At 55.1% G+C, this 12,153-nt stretch overlaps 1 protein-coding gene across 1 annotated transcript; it reads left to right on the forward strand.

The window, feature by feature from the left end:
* The first annotated feature begins 660 nt into the window (after window positions 1–660).
* On the forward strand, window positions 661–5,628 carry TMEM92 (transmembrane protein 92). Its single transcript, XM_004764822.3, has 5 exons — window positions 661–823; window positions 3,449–3,474; window positions 4,444–4,518; window positions 4,660–4,855; window positions 5,099–5,628. The coding sequence occupies exons 1-5, from the start codon at window positions 755–757 to the stop codon at window positions 5,204–5,206; spliced, it is 474 nt and encodes a 157-aa protein (XP_004764879.1). The 5' UTR covers window positions 661–754; the 3' UTR covers window positions 5,207–5,628.
* The last annotated feature ends 6,525 nt before the right edge of the window (window positions 5,629–12,153 follow it).

Genomic DNA, 12,153 nt, shown 5'->3' on the forward strand with positions numbered 1-12,153 from the left:
ATCCGGATGGGCCTGCTGGGCCGCGCCCCTGCTCGCCTAGCTTCCGCTTTTCCCGCAGCTGCCGAGCCAGGGGGCAAGTCTCCGAACCCTGGGCCTCAATTTCCCCTAGAGTCAAATAAAGGAAGTGTACGAACACATCCTCCCAGGATTGCAGGGGACCCTGGGGGCACACAAATGTACTAATGTTATGCTCCTGATATCAACCAAGCCGCCCTTCCCTCTCTTCTTGGCCAAAAAAAAAAAAAAAAAAAAAAAAAAAGAGAGAGAGAGAGAAGGTAAAAGGTGATACCTCGCCCCCATACAATGCCTTCAATCCACTCCCGGGCCTCCCTCTCCCTCAACCTCTGTCCCCCGCAAGCCGAGATGGGAAGGGGTTTGAAGTGGGCGGTTCGCTCTGCCCGCATCCTTTCCACTCCTGGCCCGGCCCAGCACTAACTCCCTCAAGCCCGGGGCCACTTAGGAGGGGAGGGGCGGGGGCGAGCAAGGAGTAGCTCGAGAACTGACCCCATTTTTTTTTTTTTTTAAACCGGTTAACTTCTTCTACCTCCCAACTCGCAATACCCAAACCCGATCTTTCCCCCTCTCCTCCCCTCCTCCTCCCCCTTCCTGCCCCTAGTCCTGCCCTTCGCGGGTGCATAAGCTCCACCCCCATCCCCAGGCGGGGCCCCATAGGTGGACAGAAGTGGGAGAGGTCGCCGCCCCGCCTCTCCCCTCCTCCACCTACACACGGAAGCTCCTCGGCCCCCGTGCCAGGATGTCCGACACCTGGGTCCCCGGCCTCGTACCCACTTTGCTGTTCGGTCTGCTGACCGGCCCCCAACAGGTGAGCGCTTGGGAGGTGAAAGTATAGAACTTTCAGGGCCCTACCCTTGTGGGTCAGGGGCCTACTTCTGGAACCCGGTCACCACCTTCCATTGTCAGGATTTCCTCGTGACCGAACGCAATTAGCGACTTCCTTTCTCTTTTTGCCGGGGAGGTGGATGGGGGGGGGCAGCCGGGGAGTCCCTGAGAAGGTCTGGGCTCTTGTCGCCTGCGGGGGGACCGTGTAGAGGGACCCCACCCCTGCCCACCACCGTCTGACACCTCGTGCCTCGCTGTGAGTGGGGACTTTGACCCTCCTATTAGCCAGGGCTTGTCCTTCCCGCTTCTTCCCGCCGCGTCAGAAAGCGGGAATTAGGGGGGCCTGAGGCCTGGATGCCTGGCCAGCCTGTCACCCTAACCCTGTTCCTCTAGTGCTGGGTGACCTTGGGGGAAGCTCTCGCCCTCTCTGGGACTGTGTCTGTTTGTGCCTTAGGGGAGAGAAGGCTCCTTCCACCCCTCCTGGGAGTAGCAGTAGGATTCCAGCCTGGGCAGGATTTGATCTGGCTGCTGGACCCAAGGCTGCCTTGACCTTTGAAATTAGTGATTCTGAGCAGGTCGCAGGGTTTATGCGCCCCCTCATTCCTCCTGTTCTCTGTTAAACTCCGAAAATGTTGTGGGAGATCTGTCCCGTCCTGGGATGGGAGATCATCCTGGCAACTGACATGGGCCTAGAATGGGAATTTTTCACTTCTACTAAAGAATGCCAGTGACATCCCGGGCTCCCTCCCCAGAACAGGGCACAGTCACACAAACTGTGTTGCCTCATGGGGCTCTGCCCCCTAGCCCTGGCGCTCCTCCTCCTCAGCCGCCAGGCAAGCCTGGGCGCCAGCCCTGGGCTGAGCATCCTCTTGATTCCTCCCAGCAACTTCAGGCAGCAGGGGCTGACAGGATCCCCGCTGCAGGTGTCTGGAAGCTTAGGCTCCCAGGACCATGCTAATGCTCAGTGAAACTCAAAACGGAGCCACTTCAGACAAGATGATCCCAGTTTAAAGTGGGGGAAGAGAATTTGAGAGATCTACCCTTCCAAACACCAACTCAAGATTAATTTATTAAACCTGTTCGTTTTCTGTCCTTCTTAGTTGGGGCCTGGAGAGTGGGGAGAGACAGGGTCTGGAATCTGGAGAGGGAAGAGGGTACCCCCAAGTGCCTGGACCCCTTGGTCTGTCCCCAGCTCTGCAGGTGCCTCTGTGTGCTGTGAAGCTCCAGGCCTCTCTGGGCCAGCCTTTGGGGGTTGATTCCTGCTCTAGTCCCCCCGGGGCCAAGGCTTATGGGAGGGAGGCTTCCGGAAGGACCTGAGCCCGGAATGGGGAATCAGCCCACGCGTTACTGGCTGTCAATTGGATTTCTTAGCTTTACTGTCATTAGTATTTGAAAGGTGATTGAGTTATTTCAAGTCAAGGTATGAAGACTCATAGTCTTGTTGCCAAGGTCGACATGTGTTTCTTATTGTGGTTCTTTGTCCCCCGAGGCTGGGGTGGAGTGACAGATAACCTCCCATTCCCTCCTCGGTTCCCACCCATGCATTCCCCCCCCCTCCGCCCTCCCTGCAGTCTGGGAGCAGCCTGGGAGCAACGAGGAGGAAATGAAACCAGGTAATAAGTGAAGGCTCTTCCTTTCATTCTGCGCACGTTGTGGCGGATGGATTTTTCACCAGTGATGACAGGCCAAAATGCCTGCCTTCCCGGAGTTTATATTCTTCTGATGAGACACCCAATGCACAAGACAAGGGGAAACTTAGAGTATGCTAGATGTGGATAGGAGCGCTGCAGAAGAATGTGGTGGGGGTGCTGGCGGGGAGGAGATGGAGTTTTCAATAAGATGGTGGGGGGCAGGAGCCAGCTTTACAGATACCTGGGGTAAGACTGTTTCAGGCAAGGGTTTTCCACATCATTGCTACTCCTGTGGTTAAACTCTGGACCCGTACCCAAGATACCCCCACAGAACTGGTGCAGAAGAGGAAGGGAGGGAGCTGGGCCCAGAGAGGAGGGTCTGGGTGGCTTCAAAGAGCAGGGAACCCCACCCCATCCCACCCTGTCAGGCAGAGATCTGAAAGATGAATAGGGGTTTGGCTGGTCGTGAAGGAGGAAGGCAGGAGGAAGAAGGCCTTCCCTGGTGTAAAACAGCCAGGAGTGTTCAGGGAACTCCCAGTGTGTGTGTGTGTGCGTGCAAGAGGGCAAAGAGGAGAGACCGGTTGCTGGGGGTCCAGGCACCAGGGACCACTGAAGGGGAGCCTCCAGCAAGGTTTTTGGTGATGGGATTGGCTGGGTAGGAACTTGGCCTGCGGTATGAGGAGTGATGGGATGAGAGGAGTTGCTGGTGCCCCTGATTGTAGATGAGGCATGGAAAGGAGATGGCCTGGAGGGGAGGTAAGAGGCGTGAGCTTACAGACCTGGGGGTGAGCGGGTGTGGTGCCTAGAGAAAGAGCTGGGGGTGCCCCGTGTCAGGTGGGGGTCGGGTCACAGATCTGGGAGGGTGCTGATCTACTGGGAACCTGCTGCAGGTTCTCAGGTACCGGGCAGCAGGTGGGTAGAGATGCCGCTCCCCGGTTTATGACCCCCCCCCAACCTCTGCCTCTTTTCTTCCACAGGCTGCTGCCAAATGTGGACTCTTCTTGTAAGTTTGGGGTTTGGGCTATAACTTCCAGTCTGGGGTGGAGACACCGCGAGTCGTCCTCTACTTGCCTTCATGGGGGGTGCGGGGCAGAAAGTCACCTCGTTTGTCATGTTCACCCACTGCCTTTTTTGCGGAAGAGGGTTTCCCCGTTGCCCCCACTCCCCGCCCTCTTCCTCCAGCCAAGCGGGGCGGAGTCGCACTTATGGGCGTGTCTGAAGTCTAATCCCCGCCCCTCTTTCCGCCCTCTCTGGGTCTCAGGCAGTCTCTCCTTGGAGGGTACCCACCCCACCCCCGGGGAGTGGGGCCGGCAAACCGCCTGTGCCCATCTTAAAACGTAAATACCCGAACGCCTGAGCGCAATGAGGAGGGGCTTAGGTGGCCTGGTCCCTGATGGGATGAATGTTTCCATCAAGTCAGCCCTGGAGGGGCGCCTGGGTGGTTCAATGGGTTAAGCCTCTGCCTTTGGATCAGGTCAAGATCTCAGGAGCCCTGAATCAGCAGGGAGCCTGCTTCCCCATCCCCTCTGCCTGCCTCTCTTCCTACTTATGATCTTCTCCCCCTGTGAAATAAAATCTTTAAAAAAAAAAAAAAAAGTTAGCCTGGATGTTCCCAGGAACACACACTCCTTTTCACCTCTTAGTCCATGGGCATCAAAAAGGGTTCTCCACAACACTCTCCCCCCCCCCCACCTGCCTGCTGAAGTCTATAGGACATTGATTACACCCATTTCGTAGATGAGGAGACTGAGACCCAGAAGGGAGTGTGACTTGGCACAAGTAGTGAGCCTAGAATCCAGCTCCTGAGTCCCAGCCCCAGATTCTTCCCCAGGGCCCCAGCAGGTCCTCTACTCCCCACCCTGCTGGGGGGTGGCTTGTGCCCAGAGGACATGGGTGAGTTTGGGGGAGTCTGGGATCTTCCTGCCACATTGGTACCAATAGTCTCTCTTTACCCCCCTACCCCCGCCCCCAGCACGTGCCCCAAAGGATTCAAGTGCTGTGGTGACAGCTGCTGCCAAGAATATGAGCTCTTCTCCAGTCCCCTGAGGTGAGCCCAGGGCAGGCTCCTCTGGCATACCCATGACGGGGGCACTGGGACTTCCTGCCCAAAGGGTGGTCTAGGTTGGGTGGGAGGGGCGGTGGGGACAGCCCAGGGACTCAGGGAGATGTCGGTGGTTCCTCACCCCAGGATCTTCGTCATCACCTTCCTCATCATCTTTCCCCTTTTGTGCATCTGCTGCCTGGCTAAGCGGTTCTGTCGCAGCTGTGGAGAACCAGAGCAGGACCCCCCAGTGGATCACCAGGGGCCCCCGGAGCCACCCTCCATTGCCTCCACAGAGAGGGTCAGGACGTCTACCTTTGACCCCCCGCCTCCCTACAGCGAGGTGGGTGTCTCTGTCCCACTCCTTGCTCCATTCCTCAGCCGGCCTGACCTCCCTATTGTCCAGATTCTTAGAGCAACGGGGATAGCAAGGTCGTCATTCCACCACCAGGCCCCCGGACCTCGAGGGGGCTTTGCAGCCACCATGGGGTCGCCCTTCTCCCTGGGAGGGATGCACAGCCAACACTTGGGTGGTGATGGCTGGTGCCAGGCCCTGAGAAGACTCTGTCCCTTCTTTCACTTGCAGATTATTCTGAAACCTGTCCTGCCCCCCATGGAGCCGCCCCCTCCCTATAGCTTCAGTCCCGAAGAATATGCCAGGGTGCCCAGGGGCATCAACAACCCAGCCTTCTGAGCACCCCAGCCGCCTGCCTGCAGAGACTCCTGGGACTCCTGTGATGTCCCCACCTGTCCTGCCATGTCTCTGGCTGTTCCTGGTTTTAACTTATTGCTTTTCCTGTCCCGGTTCCACCTCCGCTGCCTCTCTGGTCAGGAGCAGTGGTCTGGAGGGTCAGCATCTGCCCCACCCCCACCCCCAATCCCATGTCAGAGGCTGGCGGGAGGAGCATGTCAGGTACCAGACAGTGGGACCGGCTGTGCTGAGGTATGGAGAGGACCCTGTTTCTGGGGGATACAGACATCTTCGACTGGACAGCCAGCTCTGAGACCTTCTAGAGGGCACTCCTGTTCCTGGGAGACTTGACTGCATCGGTTCTAGAGAAGACCCCATTGTGCCCCCCATAATCTGTGTACTCACTAAATTTTAACTGATTGTCACTGAGAGTCCGCCTCTGGCTGTGTGGGGAGGTAACTGGGGAGTGAGTCCACGTGCCACTGGGGGGCTGGGGTGTGGGCAGGCCACTGAACCCCACATCCCACCATTGCTTTGTCGGTGATGAGCTTGGGCAGACAATCCATCTGTGAACCACCCTCTGGGAGAGGATCTTTGCAGATGTTTTGACCCAGACCCAGGGCTTAATGCTAAAGAGCCTGGTCCGGGAGCTGGGGGTGATGCAGGAGTGACTCTTCTTTTCTTCCCCATCCAGTCTCCCACTGCTCTGCCCAGGGGATGTGGCGCTCAGCTCCTGCCTTTCTCACCATGAGTATAGGGAGGGGGCTGGCCATCTGTGAGGCAGGGACTCTAGAGACCTTGACCTGCCCCACCCTGGAAGCTCCTGGAAGGAGAGGAAAGGGCAGATTCTCCCTCTTCCAGCCCCATGTGTGGTTCTGGGCACTCCCACCTGAGCTTATCTGTGGGGTTAACCCCTAAGAGGAAAGAAGCATTTGTCGTTGCATCACGGGAGAGAGTCTTCGCGGGGCATGAGTCCCCATGGGGCCTGCAGCAGAACGTGGAGCTAGAGGACTAGCATGGGAGACGCAGAGAGAAAAAGACCCCCTCCGTGCTGGTGTCCCAGAGCTCAGGCAAGGATGCCACCTCTGCCATGACCCTATCTTTTCCCTGCTCCCCTGCAGCCCACGAATGCCAGTGGCCTTCCTCCCCAGACACTGGCCAAAACTCGGAAGGAGGACGGGCAGTGGTTTGCAGGTGGGGATGCCGCCTCCAGTGTTCTCAATAATACCCAAAATGAAACAAGAAGGGATCGTGAGGGACACAAAACATAAAACAGACTTTTAATTTCACAAAACAAATTGAGGGTTGATGGGGGGGAGGGAGAAGGTGGTTGGGTTATGGACATTGGGGAGAGTATGTGCTATGGTGAGTGCTGTGAAGTGTATAAACCAGGAGATTCACAGACTTGCACCAGTGTTCTCAATAATACCCAGTGTTCTCAATAATACCCAGACTTAGGATGTCATGACCCAGGGAGGTGGCAGGGCCGGGAAGAGAGAAAGGCACAGCCAGCCCCAGAGATGTTAGGGAGAGGGGCTGCCTGGCTGGGGCTGGGGACAGAGCTCCCGAGGGGGAACAGTAGCTAGGGACAATACCATGTCAGAGTTAGCAGTTAGGAGAATGAGCACAGTCACAAGAAGTTTCCCTTGAGTTTCTGGGACTGATCCGGAGTGGGGGAGAAGGAAGATGTCTTTGCTGCTTCATGCAAGTGTGTGTAGCCCCAGGTGGAGAAGTCCCAGGGCTGATGCTGCCCTCACTGGGTAAATACCCACCTTCGGCGGGGGGCACATTAAGCAATGGGCTTTGCAGACCGTAAGGAGGAGGACCTCTTCAGCCTGGATGCCGCCGCCTTTCATCGAAGATGGCACAAGACCCTTCAGTCCTCCCCAGCAGCCCCAGAGTGGCCTGAGGGCAAGTCTGGTCCCCCTGAAACCCAGCCTTGCTGGGACCTGGTGGCAGACAACAGTCAGTTCTAGGTGTCTCTGCTTATGGCTGCGGGGAGGGGAAAGAGTATAACCCTGAAGCGTGACATAGCAGCATCCTTTCCCACCACAAATCTTTGTGAAGCTCCTACTATGTGTCGGGCGCTATGCCTGGCACTGGGTATCTGTTAAAATCGAAAATGCACATGGCCCAGCAGTTCCAGTTCTAGGAAGGAGCCTTCAGAGAAGCTCAGAGAAACCCAGGAAGATGTCCAGTGCAAATCTGGGGGTGTAAATCCAGTTACGCAGCCATCGATGGGAACCAATTACACAACGCCAGGTCCATCCACAGTGTGAGTGCAGTGCAGCCTTTAAAAAGGACAAAGGAGGGGTACTTGGATGTCTCAGTGGTTTAAAGCCTCTGCCTTCGGCTCTGGTCATGGTCCCAGGGTCCTGGGATGGAGCCCCGCATCCGGCTCTCTGCTCAGCAGGAAGCCTGCTTCCCTTTCTCTCTGCCTGCCTGCCTCTCTGCCTACTTGTGATCTCTGTCTGTCAAATGAAAAATAAAAAATAAAAAGGACAAAGGAGATCTGTAGCACCAGCCTGTCACAGCGCTCATCATTTATTGTCACGGGCAAAAGGCAAGTTGCAGAATAATAGTCTGTGATCTCAATTTGTAAATACATACTCGATCATGCATATTTACATATATATATGCTTCTTTCCTTTATGAATGTTTAGAAAAGATCTAGAAAGATACAAATGAAACCACACCCACTGCCCCACTTGTAACAGTGGTTGGCACCGTGGGATTTTTTTACCTTGTGTACTTTGTCATTTTTTGTTTTTTGTTTTTTTAAGATTTTATTTATTTGACAGACAGAGATCACAAGTAGGCAGAGAGGCAGGCAGAGAGACGGGAGGAAGCAGGCTCCCTGCTGAGCAGAGAGCCCGATGCGGGGCTCAATCCCAGGACCCTGAGATCACGACCTGAGCTGAAGGCAGAGGCTTTAACCCACTGAGCCACCCAGGCGCCCCACTTTGTCATATTTTTTTCCAAGGAGCAAGGATTGCTTCCTTGGATTAAAAAAAAAAAAAAAAAAAAAAAGGGGCGCCTGGGTGGCTCAGTGGGTTAAGCCGCTGCCTTCGGCTCAGGTCATGATCTCAGGGTCCTGGGATCGAGTCCCGCATCGGGCTCTCTGCTCAGCAGGGAGCCTGCTTCCCTCTCTCTCTGCCTGCCTCTCCATCTACTTGTGATTTCTCTCTGTCAAATAAATAAATAAAATTAAAAAAAAAAAAAAAAAAAAAAAAAAAAAAAAAAAAAAAAGATTTTTTTAATGGAGATATAGGCAGCTTTAGAAGTTTATGAAGACTCGCCTTGTGGACTTTGGTCGACAGCACTTCATATATGAGGCCGGCTATGGGGGAGAGGTTGGAAGAGCTCCGACATTTGGCACACATACGACGTAGGCAGTCAGGGATGAGATGAGCAGCGGGCAGGCGAAAGCCTGGACACCTGCCAGGCGTTTGAGGACATGTGATCCCCACATGTTAGCTGAGGCAGCTCTGGGACTGGCAGGCAGGCCATCCACGTCGGGAGTCTGGAGGGTTGGTCGGGTGGATGACAATTTCCCAGTGGCTGAGAACTCCTCCTTCGCACCTGGTTTAACAGATCGAAGCTAGCGAAAGAACGATGAAAGATGGAATCACAGAATGAATGAATGAATGAATGAATGAATGAGTGAATGAACGAAAGAAAATAATTAACTGGGAGGGTGAACGACAGAACGAGGGTGCAGATCTGCCACCGAACGTTTTGACATGGTCAAAACGAGAAGGGCACTCCTTGGGGCTGTGTATGCAGGAGACTTTCCCGAGAGGAGGGGGTGCGCAGGGGAAAGCTGTGCAGCAGGGGGCAAGTTGGGGATGGGGGACTGGGATGGCAGCAACAAGAATCTCCCCCACCCTGAGGCTGAGATTTAGAACTCCGGATTCTGATCTGGAGGTTTTCGGCACCGGCATCCCTGGGTCTCATTTTCTCTGTACGGTGGAGAGGTTCATCGCTCCCAGCTCTGGTAGGATGTAGCTCTCGGATTCCCACGTGGGGAGGGCTAAGGAGGTCAAAGAATTCACAGATCGCCCTTGACTGCAACAGCCTCACCTCCACCCCTCACCCCCCCACCATCAGCCACACACTCCAGCGTGTCATCCATCAAACCTCCAGCCCCAAAGGTCACCTCCTAGTCTTCCAGCTCAGATACTGCCTTAGCCCCAGGGCAGCTGTTCTCTGAGCCCCTGAGCCCTCTGAGCCTTAGCCCCCATGCAGGGCCATTTGCCCCGTATGGCGCCACGCGTTGCTCGCCTCTTCACCCAGCCTGGAGACCTAGATCCAGCCTGATCATCACCGCCCTGCCTCTCCCCCGACCCTGCCTCTCCCCCCACCCCCCTCCACCCATGATACTCTCCTGGCAAAACCGCAGACTCTGTTTGGGTCCAGGTTTTGCTTAAGAACCAGCACACCTGGACGGTTGGGCTCACTTTAGAATCCAAACTGTAGATCCCAAGCGGGCCCTCAACTCCTCCAGCACCCCCCTAGAAGCTTCCCATCCTCATTCTTGAGATGGCTGATGCCTGTCTTCTACTCTCTGTATCTTCCACACTCCCAGCCTCTATTCCAGCTGGTGATGGTGCCACGGACTTCAGAGACAGAAATGGGTACAGTCACAGGAGAGCCACCTGACACCGCCCACCCCCCAACCTCGGTGACGTCCCCCTGCTGGGCTCTACCCCTTGTTCCCTCTCAGTACCTCATCCCCCGAGTGATGCTTCATCAGCCATTTCTCCCTCCCGAGTGGACCTTTGTCGTTATCCTCTGGGCATAAGTACGCCTCATCGCCCGTCTTATTGAAGCCCCGCCGTGGTACCCTCATTCCCGCGCCCACTGTTCCGTGCCCCCTCCCCCACTACATCCTGTCCCATCGCTCTCCAGCCAGCCCTTTGTCCCCGTCATTGACCTGCAGTGACTCTCTTGTCCATGCCACCACTGACCTACATTTTGCCGAAGTCAAAAATCAGTTCTCCAACCTCATGTACTCAGTCCGTCGGTGACATTTGACACACTTGGTCACTTCCTCCTTGAAAAACTTTTTTTTCCAGATGTCCCTGATGCTACCCTCCCTGGGCTTCCTCCTACTCGCCCTCAGCTCCCGGTCAAGCTCCTTCACTTTCCCCTCCTCCTCCATCTCTGAATGATAGCTGACCTGAGGGATCCGAGTTGACTTTCGCTCTGTCCTTACCTTCACTCCCACCCAGAGTGGCTGTCATCAGGTTCTGTGTCGTCAGAAACCATCTATGCCCGATGGGTCTCAAATCTTTATCTGGGGCTGAGACGTCTCCTTTGAACTGCAGATGTCTGTCTTTAACTCCCCTTCGGCTACCTAACATCTCCACGGGGACACTGGAGGAAGACGGCACGGCCACCGCTAGGTTCTACTTCCTTCCAGCCGGCCCCAAGTCTTAGTCCTTCCCAAGTTGTCGCATCCTAAATAGATGGCAGTCGGCCAGCTGCGGAGGCCTGAAGCCAGGGATCGTGACTTCCCTCTGTCTCTTATCCTCTCGTCCTGCCTCCATGTTAGACCCATACGACTTTTCTCCATTTCACTGTCCTAGCGCTGGACCGAAACACGGTCAGGTCTAGCCTAGGCCATCCCAGGGACATTCTAACTGTCTTGCTGCTCTCGTGTCCGTCTTGTCCCTTCTGTTCATCCTACACACTGAAGTCAGGGAGAGCTTTCTAAAGCCCACGTAGGACACATCATTTCGCTGCTTGGAAGCCTCTACTCGTTGCCCTTTGTAGTCAGAATAAAATCCACCCCCCTGACTTTGACCTGCAGGACACACCAGGTGTGGCCCCTCCCATCCCCTCCAAAATCACCTCTTACTTCTCCCCTCCCTCCTCGCTGCATCCCAGCCATGGCGGCCGTCTCTCTGAGCCTTGACTGTCCCGATAAGCCTGGTTCAGGGTATCTGACCGCCTTTCTGCTTGGATCTGTCCCCCTCCCCTCAAGTTCTCCCACAGTCTTCACACGGTGGCCACCTTTTCATCACGCTTGTTCCAGTTCAGCTGTTACCTTCTCCGAGAAGCCTTCCCTGACCACCCCACTCTGTGACACTCACAGCGCCGCACTCTCTTCCTTACCGTGCTTCCCAGGACAGGAAGGGCTCTTGTTTCTCTGTGTGCTTACGTGTTTACATTCTATTTCCCAGCTCTGCACCCAGCCTCCTCAGGGACCATGTTTTGCCACGTCCCTGGTCCCATCCGAAGTCTAGAGTAATGCTCATGTGGCAGACGTCCCTCTTTGTTGACTGACTCACCCTGTCACCACCGTGCTCACAGCCACCTCGAAAGCAAAGCTCTAAAGTCCCATCAAGAGAGACACTAAGTTAAGGAACTGCTTGGGTGCAGTTTATGTCAACACAAACCCGTTTTCCTTCTCACAATCCTTGTGGAGCTTTGGGATCCTACCTTCCTACTGAAATGTGAGCGAAATGTTGATGTAGTCCAACCTCTTATTATTATGGGTGAAATGAACAAAGTCCAGAAAAGACAATGTGACTCATCCCAGGTCGCACAGCTGGGCAGGACCAAAAGTTGGATTTAAAACTCAGTCTTAGGGGCGCCTGGGTGGCTCAGTGGGTTAAAGCCTCTGCCTTCGGCTCAGGTCCTGATCCTCTGGGATCGAGCCCCACATCGGGCTCTCTGCTGAACAGGGAGCCTGCTTCCTCTTCTCTCTCTCTGCCTGCCCCTCTGCCTACTTGTGATCTGTCAGATAAATAAATAAAATCTTTAAAAATAAATAAATAAAGATAAAACTCAGTCTCAGGGCGCTCCGGTGTCCGATGCTTGATTTCAGCTCAGGTCATGATCTCAGGGTCATGAGAGGGAGCCCCAAGTCGGGCTCCATGCTCAGAGGGCAGTCAGTGTGCTCTAGGTTCTCTGTCTCTTTTTCTCTCTCTGTACCCCTCTCT

The sequence above is a fragment of the Mustela putorius genome, unplaced genomic scaffold, assembly GCF_011764305.1.
Source record: "Mustela putorius furo isolate JIRA1106 unplaced genomic scaffold, ASM1176430v1.1 tig00003962_pilon_pilon_pilon, whole genome shotgun sequence".
Lineage (NCBI taxonomy): Eukaryota > Metazoa > Chordata > Mammalia > Carnivora > Mustelidae > Mustela > Mustela putorius.

What these genes read in the sequence shown, in the direction of transcription:
- TMEM92 (XM_004764822.3), top strand. Translation starts at nt 755, where the DNA reads ATGTCCGACACCTGGGTCCCCGGCCTCGTACCCACTTTGCTGTTCGGT. An exon ending in CTCTTCTCCAGTCCCCTGAG is followed by an intron (nt 4,519 to 4,659) that starts GTGAGCCCAGGG and finishes TCCTCACCCCAG; the next exon opens with GATCTTCGTCATCACCTTCC. An exon ending in CCCCGCCTCCCTACAGCGAG is followed by an intron (nt 4,856 to 5,098) that starts GTGGGTGTCTCT and finishes TTTCACTTGCAG; the next exon opens with ATTATTCTGAAACCTGTCCT.